Source organism: Chiloscyllium punctatum, chromosome 26 (assembly GCF_047496795.1).
Source record: "Chiloscyllium punctatum isolate Juve2018m chromosome 26, sChiPun1.3, whole genome shotgun sequence".
In the NCBI taxonomy this organism is placed as follows: Eukaryota; Metazoa; Chordata; class Chondrichthyes; order Orectolobiformes; family Hemiscylliidae; genus Chiloscyllium; species Chiloscyllium punctatum.
In genome coordinates this window covers 34,032,149-34,054,151 of record NC_092764.1, presented here as the reverse complement: position 1 = coordinate 34,054,151, position 22,003 = coordinate 34,032,149, and the positions used below count along the sequence as shown (strand labels likewise).

The 22,003-nt window shown below is 40.1% G+C and overlaps 1 protein-coding gene across 4 annotated transcripts in view; it reads left to right on the top strand.

Moving 5' to 3' along the window:
* zfpm1 (zinc finger protein, FOG family member 1) overlaps positions 1 to 22,003 on the top strand; it is a 268,052-nt gene that overhangs the window by 68,688 nt on the left and 177,361 nt on the right. For all 4 annotated transcript variants that reach the window (XM_072596110.1, XM_072596111.1, XM_072596108.1 and 1 more), the window contains exon 2: positions 721 to 852. In XM_072596110.1, the coding sequence (XP_072452211.1) occupies positions 735 to 852 (118 nt within the window). In that variant the 5' untranslated portion in view covers positions 721 to 734. The remainder of the gene's footprint in view (positions 1 to 720; positions 853 to 22,003) is intronic.

Here is a 22,003-nt window from a genome sequence, read left to right as displayed (position 1 = left end):
TTTCCCCTGCTCCTTGGAGGCTGCCTGACCGGCTGTGCGGTTCCAGCACCACGCTCTTCAACTCTGATCTCCAGCATCTGCAGTGTTTACTTTCTCCTATCTTAAATTAATTGTTAGGGTAACTATCAGCACACTCAGAACTGTTTAGCAAGTGATGCGAATTATGGAATCACATCTAATAGAAGACTTCCTGGTTTGTGTTTTGCAAGCATGACCCTAACCGAAAGCTAAATTCTCCCAGCTGTTGCACTCCAACTTCTGTGCAGAAAAAGGAAATTTAGAGTTTTAAGTTTTGAGGTTTTTTAATTCCTTGTTTGATAAAGAAATACACAACTATACAAAACTAATAGCACCTAATTTTTGTAAGTATTCTCACTGTTTTATAGCCCTATTTCTGATGTTCAAAATTTTAGGTTTGTTGTTGTACTACTAGTAAAGTTTACATAAGCTCAAATATCTTCAAGTTGAGAAGTTAGCATAAGCACAGGTACAAGTACTCTGATTTCATTCTGTGCTGTAATTTCTCTGATCAGATGCTGTTGATATTTTTGTGAAAGTAATTTTTTGAATGAAAATAGCCTTAAAATAATTATGGATTACCAGTAGTCATGGTCAGTTTGTGAGTTGAAGAAATTTGGTTTTGAATCAAGGAAATCTCTCGGTTGCTACTTTCTCTGGCTTTTCTCTGTGATTTATCAAAGGAATTTCTTTTGTTTAAAGGTTCCGTTGATGAAATGGAGGAAGGCGAGGAGAATCTAACTGATGACAACAATATGTCTGAGAGAGAAGCAGCAGCTTCAGTCCACGATGAATCAGCAGACTGTGATACATCAAGTTCTTTTTATAGTGAAGGTAATTTGATGCTGCTGTTATCAATTTTATCTAATTTTTTTTACAATTGAGACTTTAAGCTAGAACTTCTGTGATCCCATTGTCCAAAATACTGCCCTATTTTATGACCTGACACTACATACAGTGTAACAGTTTGTAAATGTAAACCAATGGATTTTTGAATTCCTGTCCCCTTGCTGGAGACTCAGCTCTCCAACCTGCATGGCCTCCTGCTCAATACGTCTACACCGCTTTTCACAGTTTCTCCCAGAATGTCCATTTATTATGAATGTGTTTTTTTTAAACAAAATAAAATGTTGAATGCTGTGTATGAATTAAGTGTACTTATTCGGAGGGCATAATATGTTTTGATTGTGTTAGGAAGTAATAAAGAGAAAACAAATGGAGGGCAAGCTAAGAAATATTTGGTGACACAAATATGGTAATAGTACAGTATGTTGACACAGATGATACTTGAATATCTACATTTAATGTCAGCAAATAGCTGACAAAAGGTTTTCTTTTGCTGGCCAAAATTTCTTGTTAGTTGTAACATTTTCACACTGATTTTGGTGTCAACCTGTAACTGTGAAGCATCAAATGTTTGTAGATTGCGAATGCAACAATTTGATGTTTTGAACATAAATTATTCAGGGAATTCATATTGCATAGATCTGTCTGATATTCCATGTCCACAGTAAACATTGCAAGTTTTAAAATTGAATTTGTTGTTTCCACCTCCAAATCGCTAACACTTTGTGGCGTATCTAGAGTTGTAGAGTCATGCAGGATAGAAACAGGTTCTTCAGCCCACCATGTCTATGCCAACTAAGAACTACCAAACTACACTAGACCCATTTAATTGCACTACATCCATAGCCCATCCCCTGGCATTTTAAGCACTCGTTCAGATGCTGCTTAAATGTTGTGAGTGAAACTGCCTCCACCACCCTCTCAGGCAACATCTTCCATATTTCAACCACCCACTGGATTTTTTTTCTCTGATCTCCTCTAAACCAGTTCTCCTTAGATTAAACTTTTGGCCTCTGGTCTTAGACAGCACACCATAGGGAAAAGATTCCCAAGACCTGCCTTGTCAATGCCCCTCAATTTTGTATACTGTAATTAGAGCCCCTCTCAGCTCCTCTGCTGCAGGGAAAACTGACCAAGTCCATTCAGTGTTTCCTCATAACTGAGACTGGTGAATCCCCTTTGCATTCTCTCCAGTGTAACCGTGTCCTTCCAAAACTAAAGAAGTTTAAAAGAAATGATATTAAAATGCTAATTTCTAAACCATTAAGCTATCACTATAATGGCTGTTTTAATATATTTCAAATAGAATTTTAAAACCTTGATGTTTATAAGGAGCAAAAACAGAAATTGTATACAAAACTTAGCAGGTCTGGCAGCATTTGTGGGAAGAAGGAGTTAATGTTTTGAGTCCAGTGACTCTTCTTCACGTGCTGTCATAGAGTTAGTGGACTCAAAATGTTAACACTTTTTTCGCTCGATAGACGCTACCAGACCTGCTGAATTCAACCTGCAATTTAAGCTTTTCTTTCACATCTCCAGCATCTTCACTTCTTTGTTTTGTTTTGGTATTTATAAGGAGCTTATTTGAACATTAAATTTGTGTAGAAGAGACTTTAGAATAATAAATTTGTGAATGCCTGGTGTCAAATGAATATTATGGTAACTCTATGACATAGCTGTTGTTCAGTGATGATAAACATTTTTACAAGTTATAGATTTGTGAAAGGCAAGTCATGTCTGACAAATGAAAGTTACTTATTCAACGTCAACACAATTTCATGTGTTATTCGGAGAAGGAAACCTGTCCTTCCTTACTCTGGCCTTGACGTATCCTTGCATTGTGGAATTCAAGATAGAATGTTAATTGCCCTCTGATATTATCTGGCAACCCAATCAATTGTTTCAAGCTGCTATATTTAAAAAAAAGTAAGAAATATTTAAATAGGGCATACTGTGGCTTGGGCATCAAATTCCAATATGAATGTTACCCAGGTGACTCTATAAAATCACCCTTACCAAGATTTGTAGAATGACGGTGAAATTGGGAGAGGTGTAGAACAGAGATGTTGAGTGATAGACTGCCATAATCATACGCTCAAAATCATCTCTATTTCTCAGTTTCCTTGACTCTTTGTTCGTAAGGGGAACAGTACCACAACAATTTGAATTCCTTTGCATTTACTTTGCATCATACAGTCTCTGGCATCGGGTCAAACATTGACAAAGCAACTTCTAACTTACTACCATCCACTTTCCTCCCTTAATTGTTAAATTAGTAATCTTTCATGTTAAACTTCACATGAACAAAGCATTGACAATAACAAGAGCACATGTAGTTTTGAGTTGGGGCTCTGCAACATCTAGGGCAAAGAGTAGCTTGGTTCTGCTACTACAGACTGAGCTGAGTTGAGTTCCAAGGGACATTGCTAACCAATTTGAACTTGTAACAGATGGTGAGAGCCAACCTTGAAGGAATAGGCTACTTGATCACATCCTCACCAGTCTATCTGTCTAGCTAAATTGAAACCCTTGAATTAAAATGCAATATCTGTGTAGATACAAAATTAGATAAGAGACAAAGCAGAGTGTCATGTTGGATGGGCATTTCTTTCAGAAGGGGAGTGGTCCATATGTGCAGTGATATTTCCAAATGGGTTGCTGTTGGGACCTCTGCTGTCTTAAGTACATTAAGGCATGGCAAAGATCTGGGTGTACAGTGTATAATTGGTGAATAATTTGTGTATAATTTCAAGTTTTCAGGGACCATAAAACCAGAAAATGTAACAAATGGTAAGGAAGATGTTGATATACTGCTAAACTGGGTAGACTCATGGCAGATGAACTTTAATGCAAGTGAGTGTAATGGACTTCATATTGTTAGGGAATATGAAGCACTGCAGTCTCAACTCAACAATACAGTTTTAACAGGAAATCAGGAATTGAGAGACTTTGAGATGGATGTACATAAATCTTTGAAGACGGCAAATGAGAAAGCTGTTTAAAAAGGCAGGAGTACATAGTTTCTAAATAAAGGCACAGAGTTTGTAGAAAGAGATATTCAAAACTAAGATTTTTGACTAAGTGAAATGATGGTTGGAAGTCCTAGTGCATTGTAGCATAGAAGGAGGCCATTGCCTGATCTCCTACTGGCTCACTATAGAGACATTTTAAAAAATTCAAGACTTTCAAAGGAAGTTAGATGAACACGAGGGAAATATATTTGCAGTTGTCAAGAATAGAGTAGAGGAATGGGACTCATTGAGTTCTTTCCTGCACCCCATCACACATGGCATCACTGACTGGGTTAGCATTTTTTGCCCTTCTCTAATTGCCTTGAGAAGGTGGTTTGTGAGCTGTTGTCTTGAACTGCTGCAGTGCAAGTAAGTAGTCCTGCAATACTAAGAGGGAGGGAATTGCAGGATTTTGAACTGGTGCCACTGAAGTTACAATGATGTATTTCCAAGTAAGGATGGTGAGTGACTTGGAGGAGAACTTGGTCGTGTTCCCATGCATTTGCTCCCTTTGTCTTTCTTGGTGATAGTGGTTGTGGGTTTGGAAGATCCTGTGCTTAGAATCTTTAGTGAATTTCTGCAGTGCATTTTGTAAATAATACACACTGCTACTGCTGAGCATTGGTGGAGGAGGGAGTGGATTTTAATTGATATGCTGCTAAGGAGGCTGCTTTGTTTTGGACAGTGCCAAGCTTCTTGACTGTTATTGGAGCTGCATTCATCCAGATAATTGAGGATTATTCCATCACCCTCTTGACATGAGCTTTATAGGTAGTGGGCAGGCTCTGGGGAGTCAGGAGATGAGTTATTCACTGCAGGACTCCTAGCCTCTGAGCACCCCTAGGGCTCATATGTTGCAGTGGTACAATTGTTACCTAGGTGCCAGACAACTGGATTCAAGCCTCACTGTTTGCAGAGGTGTTATTACTTGGCTGAACAGGCTGACTTGAAAAAATAATCTGGAAACATGATTGGAAGCTGTGTATAGCTAAGATGGGGGACAGGGAAGAACTCAATGAGTCCCATTCCACTACTCTATTCTTGACAACTGCAAATATATTTCCCTCGTGTTCATCTAACTTCCTTTGGAAGTCTTAACTGTATTTGATTCCACCACACACAAATGTGATTGTCACCAAAAGAAGATGGAGAAGTTAGAATAATTGTACACTGTGGGTTTATGTAATATATTAATTGTCTTTCAATTATTTGGTTGGTGAGGTGGAAAAAGATCCATTCTCCCACCTAAAGTGGGTGCTTTTCAGAGTTAGCAGATAGGTATGAGTATTTCATAACCTAAAGCAAGTCTGTTAATTCCAGCGAATTGTTTTTGAAAGTACTTGTAAAGTGCCTTGGAAAAAATTACAGGTGTTAATCTCAAGGCAAAAGCAGATATTGGTGCCATTAATGGAAGTCTAACTGATACGCTGTTGAAGCAAGTTAGTGATAATACTGATGAAATTGCTGTAAGTGGATCAATTTCTCCCTCTCAAGTCATGTTGGCTCTTTATACCTCTAATTCATAATGTTTTATCAGAATTCCTGTCATAAGAAATATAAATTTCCGTCACTATGCGCACTGAACAAATGTTAATCACTTGATAATCTTGATAAGAGGCCGTCTTTTCTGAAAAAAAGTTATTTCACTTTAATATGTACTTTTTTGCATTAGCTTCTGGAAAATTCTTGTACATAGATTTTCAAGTGTGTAGATGAGCATTTTCATCCAGGTTTCAAGATTGTTATTAATGCCTTGACAATTTAAGACTCATAACCTTTGTTTATGGAGGAATTAGTTGGCAGGAGGTTTGGTTGAAATGGCACTTAATTGCCTTGGAACTGCACTGGATAGATTTCAGACTTGAAATTACGAAGATATATGTAACTACTTGTAAAATCATAGAATTTTGGCATTTTGCTTTAAATGGTTAAAAATCATCTATTATACCAATCTATAAAGCAGATCTGCTTTATAAACCGAATTAAGTTTCTCCATTGCTGCATTGCCTAAGAACTCCATTTATGGGCTAGCTCTCAATGACTGTAGAGTACAGAAAAAACGCAATGTCTATTTTTGTGCTAGCATTACAGAGAATTCTTGAGGAAACTCTTGTATTGAAGAAGAAACTCATTCCAAATTGTAAAATTCCACTGCTGTCCTTTTAGCTTTGTATTGGATAGTTTCTATCATAGCTTCTTGCTGGAATAATTGAGTTTTATTTAAGTGCCTTTCTCAATTGTTCCAATTGGTCATAGAGAAGTACAGCATGGAAACAGATCCTTTTGTCCAACTTGTCCATGCCGAGCAGATATCCCAACCTAATCTAGTCCCATTTGCCAGTGCTTGGCCCATATCCCTCTAACCCCTTCCTATTCATATACCCATCCAGATGCCTTTTAAATGTTGCAATTGTACCAACTTCCACCACTCTGGCAGCTCATTCCATACACCCACCACCCTCTGCGGGAAGAAAGTGCCCCTTAGGTCCCTTTTATATCTTTCCCCTCTCACAGTAAACCTATGCCCTCTAGTTCAGGACTCCACTACCCCAGAGAAAAGACCTTGTCTATTTATCCTATCCATGCCCCTCATGATTTTATAAACCTCTATGAGGTTACCCCTCAGCCTTCGCTCTAGGGAAAACAGTCCTAATCTATTCAACCGCTCCCTATAGCTCAAATCCTCCAACTCTGGCAACATCCTTGAAAGGGTTCAGAAAAGATTTACAAGTTTCACAACATCCTTCCAATAGGAAGGAGACCAGAATTGCACGCAATATTCCAACAGTGGCCTAACCAATGGCCTGTACAGCCGCAACATGACCTCCCAACTCCTGTACTCAATACTCTGACCAATAAAGGAAAGCATACCAAATGCCGCCTTCACTCCCCTATTTACCTGGGACTCTACTTTCAAGGAGCTATGAACCTGCACTTCAAGATCTCTTTGTTCAGCAACACTCCCCAAGACCTTACCATTACATGTATAAGTCCTGCTAAGATTTGATTTTCCAAAATGCAGCATCTCACATTTATCTAAACTAAACTCCATCTGTCCCTCCTCAGCCCATTGGCCCATCTGATCAAGATCCTGTTGTAATCTGAGGTAAGCTTCTTCACTGTCCACTACACCTCCAATTTTGCACACCAGTCTGCAAAGTAATGAGCATCTGACCCTCAATTTGTTGTTAACCTAAAGAGATCTTTGAATGGTCTGTTCATATAAAGTTGACAGACCTATTTTGAAACAGCATTAGAACCTGTTGGCATTGTCTTGAATACTTTTTTGAAAGTATTCCCTAAGATGCTGTTTGAAACCAAAGCTACAAGAAAGAGGTCCCTGATCAGAATGATGCTTTAAAAATTATTCATTGTGCAAGTTTAAAGTTATTAAAGATGTCTAATGTGGCTATATTGATACAGTTTATACAAGTACTTGTGTTAACCTTGGTTTCAGCAGGATCATTTCTTCCCACCAGCAACAGCCTATAATTCAGATTTTGTTGTCAACATGTTCTTTATGCTGCACACACTGGACTCAGTCTGTTTCAGTTTGGGTGCTTGAGGTTTTTTTTTAACTGTTTCTGCTAACAATTTCATGTCTGCTTATTTAGAGGGAAAAGGTAGAGGAGGACATATTTCCTTCTGGCACTTGTATGTTGTTATGATTGCTGTAAAGACTGACAACTTTTAAGAAGAGAATTGAAATCCCAGTGACTGGCTCAAAGGATTGCTTGACAATGTTTCATGTTTTAAGACTTCTGTTGTAGCATCTACATCAACTAAGTATTACTTACTGGACAACTCTTGCCTACACAAAACTAAAGGAAAGATTTGACTTTAACTTCCTAAAACAACCAAAGACTCCATGCAAACACTTATGTTGCCCCACAATCTCTGCTGAATTAGCTTTTGCAGCAACCTGTTCAAAATTATTTGTCACTTCCAACAGGTTCACTTGTCTTTACCCAGTGTCCATTAAGTTTGTGTACTTCGATCTTTGGAGATTCCTGAACTGGTTTTCAGAAGCAATATCTACTCTGGAAATGAATCCTCACCAGGATAAATCTTCCACTGTCTTTAAACTTGTTGAGAGGTATTGTCGCTATAAATGTTGGTACGTTATAGAGAACAGCTTTTTCTCCAGCTGTCTGTTGTTTACTCCAACTCCATCTAAGGCACACTCTCTCTCCATGGTCTCTACATCTGTAAGTCTGCACAAAGCTAGGCCTCCTTCAGGTGTGAAAGCTGCCACTTGAGTTTCAACAGGATTTAATCTGGGCCCCTGATCACCATGACAACTTTGGTTTAATGCTAAGCAGAGCTAGTCAGAGGTCACGTACTCCATTTTAGTTTGAATTAAAAGAGGCAGTTTGAAACATCATCATTGCAAATCTTGTTCTTAGGATATCGAAAGTTTATGAACAAGATCAGTTCAACATCTGAATCGCATCAGATTGTATTATACGGTGCTACTGGATTTAATGGTAAATAATGGATTTATAGTACAAAATGAATTGCTGCCCTTACTAAATATGTACCTAAGTACTCTGGATTTAGGGTTGTGAGATCAATATTGAACTTTGCTGATTCAATAAATTGGCAAGTTTAATATTTTGACTGATTGCATGATAAGTGTTTTTCCAGCAGGAGTCTAGATAGGTGGCAATCACTCATCACTGATTTAAAAGAAACATGTATTATTGAAGTAAGAATGTTTGTTTACCATAGTCTTTTAATACTGACTTCATTCACCTCAATCATAGCTCATCCACAAAGATATCCAAGCCTCAGGTCAATATTATGAGCTGCCACCTATTGTGTTGTGTCAAGAATGTTCTTCCAATTGCTCTAATTTCTAGCTCCACTTGTAGGAACATATTAAAAACACATTTTTTGTTCCAACTTTGTTTTGCTTTTCTGTGTTGTGGCTAGTGTATACAAAATATTGAATTGTTCTCTTATTTTTTAGGGTCTTTATAAATCAGCTTACTGTCAGATGGAGGATGAAACACCCTTATTAATGTTAAGCCCATTTTCAGTTACATTAATATTATTGCACCTACTTATCACTCAACTGTGTCAACAAGTGGAATGAAACAGAAGTTTTATAAAAGTAATAATTGCAATCTGTTACATTACCCATCTGCACTCATTTAAGGAATATTTTAAATTAGTGTTTATGTGAGTACATTTCAGTAGATTTGAAGCCTATCTGAACCAAAGCAACTTTAAGTCCGTTTTTGGTCATAATTTCACGACAGTACTCATAGGAAAAGCACTGACTCAAAAACCACTCATTTTACACTGGTTCATACTTCTATTACTTAAAATTTAAAATAAATATAAGCTACGTAACTAATAAGTAATATGATGGCGATGGTGAATTTCTTTTGGTTTGTACACTTTTGTCCCATATTTGGAAATTTGGCACTAAAGATAAGATAGTTGAATGGAAGAAACTCTCAGGAAATTGATTTTTATGAACATTTCTGTATAATCTTTTTTTAAAAAGCATTTTGACCTGTATTTTTAAGCAGTAGATTAGGGGAGAAACATACAACAGCAGGTCTGTACTTGACTCTTTGATTTCATCCTTTTAATAACTGCATTGCATGTATTAGCAAAATGCTTATTGAACTAGTACAGAATTTAGACCACTGGAGCACCATAAGTGCCCAGACGACAGGAAGGCATGGCACCAAGCCAGGGAGGAGGAATGTATAACTTGACTCGAGTCAGAGTTCTAAACCCCCTGAAGGGTTTTAAAAGTGGAATAAACACATTCCTTGCTGTAAATGTCATTGAGTGATTTAATGATCAAATAAAAGCAAAATACAGAGGATGCTAAAAATCTGGAATAGAAATTACTGGAGAAACTCAGTAGGTCTAGCAGCATCTGTAGGGAGAGAAAAACAGTTAGTTTTAAGTCAGATAGAGTCCTATAGATGTACAGCACGGAAACAGACCCTTCGGTCCAACCTGTCCACGCCGACCAGATATCCCAACCCAATCTAGTCCTACCTGCCAGCATCTGGCACATATCTTTCCAAACCCTTCCTATTCATATACCCATCCAAATGCCTCTTAAATGTTGCAATTATACCAGCCACCACCACTTCCTCTGGCAGCTCATTCCATATATGCACCACCTCTGTGTGAAAATGTTGCCCCTTAAGTCTCTTTTATATCTTTCCCCTCTCACCCTAAACCTGTAGTTCTGGACTCCCCGACCCCAGGGAAAAGACTTTGTCTATTTACCCTATCCGTGCCCCTCATAATTTTGTAAACCTCTATAAGGTCACCCCTCAGCCTCCGACGCTCCAGGGAAAACAGCCCCAGCCTGTTCAGCCTCTCCCTGTAGCTCAAATCCTCCAACCCTGGTAACATCCTTGTCAATCTTGTCTGAATTCTTTCAAGTTTCAAAACATCTTTCCGATAGGAAGGAGACCAGAATTGCATGCAATATTCCAACAGTGGCCTAACCAATGTCCTGTACAGATGCAACATGACCTCCCAACTCCTGTACTCAATACTCTGACCAATAAAGGAAAGCATACGAAACGCCTTCTTCACTATCCTATCTACCTGTCACTCCACTTTCAAGGAGCTATGAACCTGCACTCCAAGGTCTCTCCATAATGGAGAGTGGGTGGAAAATTTTGTTTTTCTTCAATACTGTTTACAGGAGTGGGGGTCTATCAAGGAGGAGCAAGTGGAATAGATGACCAGGATGGACAGAGCAAAAGACAAAGAGCAAAGGGAGTGCAATGCAACCAAGTGGGAGAGGAACAAAGAGAAATGACCACAATGGAAAGAGTTGGTGGTCAGCAGACAAAGTCAGAGAGCTGGATTTCTGAGCAGCTAGGAAGCATGTTTAGGACTGTTCCTTATGCTTCTTTGACTTGAGTGATTGAACACCCAATATTGGAAATTAAGTACAATACAGTAAAGACGGTTCTGGTAGATCCATAATCAACTGTACCTGAGACTTCAGCACAGCCTGGAATGAAGTGCACAATTTTATGGAGGATTGCTTGGGGAGAATTTGGTTTGCTTGGATGCTGTTGCCTGTGGCAAATTAGCTAGGTCCTTGAATACAAAGGGTTGATATTTTACCCAGGGTCATCTGAGTTGGGAAGCGCATTGTGACTAAAATTGATGCCATGCTGGTAAAGTGGACTGACTTAAATGAACAAGATCTGACTTCATTGTATTAACTATTTTTTCAGTAATTTATCATTTGTACTGATTGTGATTTGTTTACTAATTTGTTCAATTTACATGTATTACTTTTGCCTTGATACAAATTGTAAGAAGAAGTGAAATTCTACTGAGTAATTTCTTCATTTTGGGGTCATTTGGTAAACTTGGTTTTATTAGATAATCAATCCCTATAAATATTGTAACTAAATTTTGAACTACTGTTCCTGTATTTTTTAAAAAACTTCATACCACCATATCTCCTACTTCATCTTTCCCATTTGGCAAGTGTTTTCAGCTAGTTCTTTGTCCTTATTCACTGTGTCATCTTGCAAAAGCAATCTGCCAACATAGACAGATTTCTAGAAAATGAGTTCCCCAACTTTGCCCATTCTTTTTAAACTGCCTGCTATCTTTGACCATCCACATTCACTGTTTGTCCTCTATCATGCTGCCAGGTAGATTTCTCTTTATTCACTTAGTCATAGAGATGTACAGTGCAGATACAGACCTTTTGGTCCAACTTTGTCTTGCCAGCCAGATTTCCTAAATTAATCTAGTCCCATTTCCCAGCACTTGGCGCATATCCCATCTAAACTTTTCCTATTCGTATACACATCCAGATACCTGTTAGAAGTTGTAATAGCCTCCACCACTTCCTCTGGCAGCTCATTCCATGCACACACCACCCTTTACATGAAAATGTTGCCCCTTATGTCCCTTTTTAAATTTTTCCCCTCTCATCTTAAGTCTATGCTGTCTAGTTCTGGATTCCCCATCCCAAGGAGAGGACCTTGTCTATTTATCTTATCCATGACCCTCATAATTTTGTAAACCTCTATAAGGACTCCCCTCAGCCTCCGTGCCAGGGACAACAGCCCCAGCCTGTTCAGCTTCTCCCTATAGTTCAAATCCTCCAACCCTGGCAACATCCTTGTAAATCTTTTCTGAACCTTTCCAAGTTTCATGTCTGCTTCCTTTCGGAAAGATGTTCAGAATTGCACACAATATTCCAACTGTGGCCTAACCAATGTCCTGTACAGCTGCAACATGACCTCCTAACTTCTATACTCAATACTCTAACCAATTTTAAAAAAAGCATACCAAATGCTGCCTTCACTATTCTTGTGGAATATAGGCATCACTGCTGGCCAGCATTTATTGTCAGTCCCTACGCCCGTGAGGAGGTTGAAGTTGCCTTCTTGAACTGTTATAATACAATTGAATGGCTTGCTAGGCCACTTCAGTGGGCAGTTGAGAGTCCAACGCATTGCAGTAGGTCTGGAGTCACATGTAGATCAGACCAGGTGTTAATTGCAGTGAAGGTGCAACAAAAAAAAACTGACAGACCACCTGGCATTGATCCAGGCACCAGAAATGACAACAGCAAAAACAGCTCAGTCGACAGCACAAGGTCTTTCTCACTAATTCTTCACAAATCTGGGGGCAAGTGCCAAAATTAGGAGACTTATCTCACAGACTAGTCAAGCAACAACTGACATATACTCATGGAATTGAAGCTTTGCCAAAGATCCTTTAAACAGCACTTTCCAAACCACAATCACATCTATCTAAAAGTACAAGGATAGCAGATAGATGGGAATACCATCACTTGCAAGTTCATCTCCAAGCTACTCACCATTCCGACTTGGAAATATATCACCATTCTGTCACTGTCACTGGGTTAAAATCCTGGAATTCCCTCCCTAAGTGAACGTACCTACAAAACACAGACTGCAGCGGTTCCACATCTCCACTGTATTTTGATTGTCAGACTATTAATCTAGAATTCCAGTATTTAGTAATGGAAGAAAATTTCTCCATAGCAATTAACTTTGGGAAGCCAATTTCTTCACTGCCACAAACTCCATTCACAAGCCATGGACTCCATCCGTTTTCACTCATAACTGTCTGAGACTGATCCTGATTGCTCACAACTTTGAAGTCTTATTTACCTCTGAGATGACCTCTCTATCACAACTAAACCATCTGCAAGCGTGTTTCCTTCCACCTGCATAGCATCACCCAACTCCACCCATTTCCTTAGCTTGTTTTGCTGCTGAAATCCTCATCCAACCTCGTTATTGTTATATTTGACTCCTTTGACATATGTGGTTTTCTTCATCTATGCTCCTTAAATTCCAACTCATGGTTCTTGGTTACCTTTTTCCAAACTCTCACCAAGTCACATTCATCCGAACTGTGGTTACTGATGCTAATTAGCTCCAATTTGGCAATGGATCATTTTTAGAATTTTCATCCTTATTTTCAAATATTTTTATGGCCTCCCTCCATTCTGTCTCTGCAATCCCCCATGTTCTACTAAGATCTCTCTGTTCTTCCAATTCTGGCCTCCTGCAAACTCCCCTAGTTTAATCGATCAAGGCCATGTTTTGAAAAGGTCTAAACACAGGAAATCCTTCCCTAAATCTCTCCATTTCTATCTGTCTCTGCTTCTATTAAATAATTTCTACTGATGTCCTAATATCCACTTGTTCAGTTTGATATGTTTATCATCAAACTCTGGTTGAGGCTCAGCAATTCATTATGGGTTCAGCTGGAATATGCCCAATTAATCTCCTTGGTGAGGAAGGATAAACTGACTACCCATTCACTCCCTCAGTTGGTTGTAACAAGGTTAATTTAGAATGATCCCTTGTGGATCATATAAACATATGCTTTAAAAATGGACAAAGCTAGGCCTTCTGGAACTAATAAGAAGAGTGAGCCTATACATTGCATTACAAATTCTTATGGTTAGCACACACTCTCTGTCTCTATTATGGCTATGTCGTGGAAGGTACAGGTAACATTAGCCACTCGCTGTTTGAATGTGCACCTGGAATTATCATGTCTCTTTTGAAAAAACAAAGCTTGGAATTAAAACACCCATAGTATTTCAAAGTTCCAAAAGTTTTGTTATAACTCTCCCCATTGGATGAATGAAAAGAGATTAAATGCCATTTTTTGTAATGCTTTGAGATTCATTCTCAGTTCAGTGTAAAGGATGAGATTTAATAAAATAAATAAAGAAACATGCACATCCACTCAGCTTTAGTCAAGGTCATCTGTTCAGTTGTAACTGGGGGTCTCTAAGTTCAGGTAAGGGTGTTTGCAATTACTATCTGGTTGGCATGGATGGGTTGGACCGAAGGGTCTGTTTCCATGCTGTACATCTCTAGGACTCTATGATTGATTTTCGGGTGAAACGGTTGAAGGAATGAAGTCCAATAGATTAAAGGATCTTTAAAATGAAATGTCTAAGTTTAACGGGTTGCCGTCAGACTATGGCATCGCTGTACTTATTTTGGACGTGTACCTCAGTGTTTGAGAGCCCATAATAAACTGAGGATTTACCTCTACTGTAATTTTTTTTGAGAAATACCCAATGAGTGTCTCTATTCTGGATTTGTCTTCATGGAGGAGTATTGCTCCTATGTCGATGTCACTCAGATCAATGGCTATTTTAAATGCTTGTTTAAAGTTTGATGCTCCAAGCACAGTCTCATTTGTTAAAATGGCCTTCAGCTTTCAAGAGCATTTGCTACATTTCAATCCACGCTGCCTTCTTTTTGTAGTAGGCCTGTCAGCAACATAGTTACTGTACTGAAATTTGGGATAAATTTACAGTAGGAACCAAACATTTCCAAGAAGCTTGTGATTTCCTTGTTGTGGGAATGGGGAATTGTAGTACTGTTCCCAACTTTGCAGCTCTGGACAGTGTACATCTTGGACCCACAACATGTCCCAGATAGGTTACTTTGTGAGACTGACCTGACCACAAGGTCCGCTTACTCTGTAACAATTGCTGTACACTACACAATGAGATAAACCTGTCACTATTGGTTGGAGATTTCTGAGTTTGATTGGCGTGAATCGATACTGGGATAATCCATCCTTGGAAAGAAAGGCAGAGATCCCTTTTGTATGGGCAATCAAAGGAATCTGCCAGTACTCCTTCAGCAAGTCCATCTTGGTTATGATTTATCTGCCCTATCTCTGTGATCTTCCAGCTGGAATAATGGGTAGAAGTTAGCTCTAGCCATTGCATTGTCACTAGTCAGTACAGAGTCTTGTGGAGATGTCCAACTTGAGCACAACTGAGAAACTCCAACTACTGCTATTAGCCTGTATTGGTTAGTTTTATAGGATGCATTTAATCACTTCCTGATCCTGGGCCGCCTTTCCTCAGCCATGCTGATAGGGAGTTGCATAAGGCAACAACCCTTATCTTCTACAGGAGAGGAGGTTCCTCAAATATTCTCATCCTTAATGTGGGATTTCAGCACTGTGGAGGGCTTCAGCAAAACAGATGCCAGTCTTCAGTCAGTTTGATTTGTTTTACTGCAAAGTCTATGCCAACAATCGTATTGAAGGCTTGTTCTCTGAATTTGCTTGTCCCTAGTCAAGTTATACTAGTACAGCTACAACACTGGCATTTATCCAACAATGTAGAAAATTGCACAGGTATGTCAGGTCTAATCATGCTAATTAAGCCCCAGTGGTATTGAATCGATCATCAATAAAGTGATGACGAGCAAAGGCAATCAAGTAGCATTTACTCATAATAATCTGCTAATTCAAAATAACCAGTTTGGATTCTACCAGGACCATTTGGCTACTCACCCCATTATATCCTTGGTCCAAACTTGGACTGAACAGCTGAAACCAACAAGGGAAGCAAGATTGCACGTGACATCAAAGCAGTATTAGACTAAGTATGGCATTAAGGAGCCCAGCAAAATGGAGTTGATGGTAATTATTGGGAAACCTGCTATTTGGTGTTATATCTAGCACAAAGGAAGTTGACTATAGTTGTTGAAGGTCAATCATCTAAGCCACAGGACTACTTCGCAGGTGTTCCTCAAAATAGGTATTACCTATTGAGAGATGTTATGACACGCCTCTGGAGCAAATGGGATTTGAACCTTGGCCTTCTGGCTCAGAGGTAGTGACATTTCCACAGCACCACAAGAGCCCTGTTTCCTCAGGATATATTTTGTGGGTGTTGCAATTGTAAAATTAAATTTTCACAGTTGTGCAAATCTTGCATGATGTTAGATATTTTGTATTCAACCAATTCACAGGTGGTACTACACATCACTGGAGCATGTGGTACTTGAACCATGATTTGGAGATGCTGGTGTTGGACTGGGGTGTACAAAGTTAAAAATCACACAACACCAGGTTATAGTCCAACAGGTTTAATTGGAAGCACACTAGCTCTCCTGATGAAGGAGCGGCGCTCTGAAAGCTAGTGTGCTTCCAATTAAACCTGTTGGACTATAACCTGGTGTTGTGTGATTTTTAACTTTGTACTTGAACTAGGCCTTCTAAATCAGAGGTAGGAACATAACTACTGCACTACAGGGCCCCAGATCCTCAGGATTGTGTCCTGGATCTAATAATTTTCAGCTGCATCATGAGGTCAGAAGCTGGGATTGTTTTTTTGATAAGTTACATCATATACAGCACCATTTGCAACTCTTCAGATACTAAAGCAGTCTGTATGTAAATATCCCAGCAAGACCTGGACAAAATTCTGATTGGCATGAATTGTACTTGCAAATTGTAAGGCTGGTACTCTAGAGCATGACCACTTGCAAGGTCTGCTCCAAATCATGCACCATCGTCATTTTTGACATATCACTGCTCTTTCACTGTCACTGGGTCAAAATCCTGGACCTACCTCTCTTACAGCACTATTGGTGTACTTGCAATACATGGACTGGTGTGTTTCAAGAAGCAGCTCACTACCCTTCCCTAAGGATGATTTAGGGACAGGTAATTGATGTTGATTTTGTCAGTGAAGCCTATATCAAATGGGTGAATGAACAAAATCATCAGACTAACATCCCTATTGAACACCGCACCAAACCACGCCACTGCACGCACCTTTTGCTCTCCCCTTCAAATTTGGGGGATTGTTGTTCCTGGGCTAGCAACACAAAGGATCTCATTCTAAATCGAAGAGACTACATTGAAAAACCGAACACGACTTCCAGATACCAACACTTACCAACAAGTAGCAATAGACCCAACCCCACAACTAGAGAACCAAATCACAGCCTTACTCAAACAACTTCAGAAATCTGGAGAAATAAATAAGACCGACTTCCAAAAAATGAAACCAGATGGATCCAACACACCACGCTTCTACGGATTACCCAAAATTCACAAACCAGGAGCCCCCCTCAGACCCATAGTCTCGCTACCTGGAACACCAACTTACAGATTAGCCAAGGAGCTACAGCAAAGACTAAAACACTTAGTAGAAGACTCACACCACTCCATCCACTCCACGCAAGAATTCTTGAAGACCATCAAAGACACTAAGATAGAAGAGGATGAAATAATGGTCTCCTTTGATGTAACAGTCCTGTTTACATCAATCAACATTAACCTGGCCAAGGAAACACTGACTACACTATTAGAAGACCCAAAGACACAAACACCAAACACTACTAACTTCATCAGTGAGGGCAGTATTGTCAAGCTACTGGATCTATGCCTTACCACACATGCCACCTTCAACAACAAAACCTACAGACAAACCAACAGAACTCCCATGGGATCTCCGATATCAGGGTTCTTAACAGAGGCAGTAATGCAGAGACTCGAACAAACAGCTCTGACAACCATCCAACCCAAGCTTTGGGTCCGCTACGTGGATGACATCTTTGTCATCACCAAAAGAAACAAATTAGAGGAAACCTTCAAGACTATCAATATTGGCATAAAATTCACTAAAGAGGAGGAAAACTGCCATTCCTAGATGTCGCAGTAGAGCGAACAGCCAATGGTCAACTTCAAACCAGCGCCTACAAGAAAACAACACACGGACCAATATTGAAGGACAGAAGCAGTCATCCCAACATCAACAAACTAAGCTGCATCAGAACTTTATTTCAACAAGCCAACACGCAGAGGAAAATCACCTATACCGTGTGTTCAAAAAGAATGGGCACCCAAGGAACACAGCGGATTTCTCAGCAACAAACCCAAACAAGCAGACAAAACACGTCCTGAAACCCTAGTCACTCTCCCTTACATCAAAGAAATCTTGGAAATGACTGCCAGACTACTCAGAGCCCTTAGCATCATGGTAGCTCACAAACCCACCAACACACAAAAACAGCAGCTTATGAACTTGAAAGACCTATATAGACAACAAGCAAAGCTAATGTCATTTACAAAACACTGCAAGAAATATAACAAACACTACATTGGACAAACGGGCAGAAACCTAGCCACCAGGATACATGACCATCAACCAGCCACAAAACAACATGATCTTCTCTCACTAGTATCCTTATATACAAATAAGGAAGGACACCACTTCGACTGGGAAAACACATCCATCTTAAAATAAGCCAAACAGAGACACGCACAAGAATTCCTAGAAGCATGGCATTCCAACCGGAACTCTATCGACAAGCACATCGAGTTAGACCCGATCTACCACCACCTGAGAAAAAGAACAGGAAATGACATCACCAACCCAAACATGTAAATAGAAAGCAGGAATCATGTGCACTGCTTTGCCTGAGGCCCACTGAAGATGTTACCTAATAGGGTGATGAAACGTCTGGAAATGAACCTCTCAGCTCAGCGAGCAAACCTACATCTAAAACCTCAACCTGTATATAAATCTTCTCAAAACTCGTGAAGATAACATTAGCAAATCACGTTGTAACAGCTAATGGAATTTAAGTCCAAATGATTAATGAATCTAGACTTAAAAATAAATTTGTTCTCCTTAATGAGAATCACAAAACTCCCAGATTATTGGAACAAGCCGTCTCATTCACTAATTGTGAAGTAGACGGAGAATGAAATGGACTGTGATCTGAGAGGCTGAGCCAGAGAAGAGAAAAATGAAAAATAATTGCAAAATTACATCACAGGACAAAATGTACACTTGCATTGAGTACATTGGTAAGCTTTTAGTTTAATATAAATTAATCAACTATGAAATAAGACTTGATCGATTGCTGAAGTTAATTTGATTTATCATATGACTAGAATCAGAGCTCAATTAATAGATTGCAGGATAAAGTTAACAGTAAATAAGATGGAATGGTAAAGCTAGAATTTCACAGTAAATTAAAATCTAAGCTTTTATAGTCTCACAGTTGCTTGTTATTGTGATACATCTGCAAGAAGAGGATTTGTGAATGGCTTGTGCTTGTGTGTACATATATACATAGTTTATATAACGCATCCATGTGGTTGTCCCATACTTAAGGATCTGCTAGCAGAGAGTGAACAACCAAAGCTAAGCAATCAATTGGGACTAAACAAATATTACAAGTCTCCTGAAGTGTATATTGCTGTCCAAATCGTAATTCCTTAAGGACTCTGGGGAGTGTGAAGACTCATAGAGTTATTGTAGCATGGAAAGAGCACCTCCACCCTATCGTGTCTACTGCCACTCAACAAACATCCATCTATTCAAAATCCATTTTCCAGCACTTGACTCATTGTTTGCTATGGCATTTTATGTCTTGGGACTTTGAGATCTTGAGATTTCTAACATACGACACCAGCAGCTTGTCCATGGCACAATAACAGGCTCGGCTGTACAAGGAGGCAGGAGGAAGATTGTAAAAACAATAGTGATAATGAATTTAGTGGTGAGGGGAACAGTCAGGCATTTCAGCAGCCACATACATGAATGTAAGGTGGATTGTTCCTTCAGTGATGTCAGTGTCAAAGTTACCATTGAGCACTTTGAGATTGGAGTGTGAATTACCATGGTCTATATGGGAAGAATTATATAAGTAGAAACAAGTATGAGATACTGCATGCAGAGTTTAGAGAACTAGGAAAGAACCAGGACCTCAAAGATAACGATCTCTGGATTATTAAGTAGGCGCAGTAAAATGTGGTCCAAGACCACGTCTGCCTCTATAGATTATATTATTTCAAACTTCTTTTGCACTAGGATAATTAAAGTCTTCCATTATAATTACACTATATCATTCCACAAAACTTTCCTCTAATTTCTTCACTTATTTCCTTCTTTCTAGACTTTCTACACTAGCTGGCAGCTTATTGAATGCACCCAGAAAACTAATGGTACTGCTATTGTTGTTTTTTTGACATATGCATTAGCATACAATATGCATGATAAAACCCATTGCATTCTCCCTTACTTTGACCCCTCCCAATATCTTACTATTTCTTACACTAATATCATTTTTCCCCGGTTCTCTGTACATCTTGGTTTTCCTCTCACAGTACCTCCGGATTCCGACATCCATGCTATGTTAGTTTAAACACACTGCAGTAGCACTTTCAAATAGCCCCATCAGGACACCATTCCAAGCTCTATTCAGATGTCCTACCTGTACAAGTCCCACATCCACGGAACTGGAACTCGAGTATCCCAGGAGACTAAATCCCTTCCACCAGACATGTTACTCTATCACGCATGGGAGATAGACTGTTCCATGTTGCTGACAAAGAGACAGACATAGCTGGGGCTCATGGCTACCCCTTTGGTTTGGAGGAAGTGGGAGGATTCGGAGGAGAAATTGTTGAGGGTGCGGACCATTTCAGCCAAATGGATTAGAGTGTCAGTGGAAGGGTGCTGGTGGGGATGTCTGGAGAGGAAGAAACTGAGTGCTTGAAGGCCTTGGCTGGTCATGGAGGATGGAGGTGTATAGGGACCAGATGTCTATGGAGAAGATGAGGCTTTGGAGGTCTTGGAGGAGGTGGAGGGCATAGGTGGTGTCCCGAACGTATGTAGGGAGTTCCTGGACTGGGGGGATAGGACAATGTCGAGGTAAGTGGATGTGAATACAGTGGGGCAGGAGCATGCTGAGACAATGGGTCGGCTGGGGTAGTCAGAGTTGTAGATCTTGGGTAGGAGGTAGGGTTCCTAAACTATGAAGTTGGAAGCTGTGGGTGGGAGATCCCCTGAGGTGATGAGGTTGTGTACAGTCTAGAAGATGGGAGGTTACGTGGAATAGTCTATCTTCCACAACCACACCCGGCACCACTCCCCACCTTTTCCTCCGCTACATTGATGACTGCATTGGCGCCACCTCGTGCTCCCACAAGGTGGTTGAACCGTTCATCAAATTCACCAAAACAATCCATCCTGACCTAAAATTCACCTGGACTAATTCTGACACCTCCCTCCCCTTCTTGGACCTCTCCATCTCCATCAAGGGTGACCGACTCAACACTTACATTTTCTGCAACCCATCGACTCCCACAGCTATCTGGATTACACCTCCTCCCACGCTGCATCCTGTCAAAATGATATCCCTCATTCCCCATTCCTACGTCTTTGCTGCATCTGCTCCCATGAGCACCAGATGGCCTCCTTCTTTAAAGACCCCAATTTTCCCTCCCATGTGGTTGACATCCTCTAGCACATCTCAACCATTCCCATACCTCCGCCCTCGAACTGCATCCTTCCAACTGCACCAAGGACAGAAACCCATCCCCTGGTCCTCACCTTCCACCTCACCAACCTCCCTATACATCTCCGCATCCTCTCTCTCATTTCCGACACCTACAAACGGACCCCACCACCAGAGATATATTTCCATTCCCACTGTTCCCTCAACCCACCCTCCCCTCCTGGCACCTTCCCTTGCCACCGCAGGAATTGCAAAACCTGTGCCCTCACTTTCCACCTCACCTCCGTCGAAGGCCCCAAAGGAGCCTTCTACATCCATCAAAGTTTCACCTGCACTTCTACACATATCCGTTGCTCCTGGTATAATCTTCTATATTTTTGGGCGACAGGACACTTACTTGCAGAGCACTTCAGAGAACATCTCCAGGACATCCGCACCAACCATCCCCACTGTCCCGTGATTGAATACATCACCTCCCCCTCCCACTCTGCCAAGGACATGCAGGTCCTAGGCTGCCTCCATCACCGCACCCTTACCACCCGATGCCTG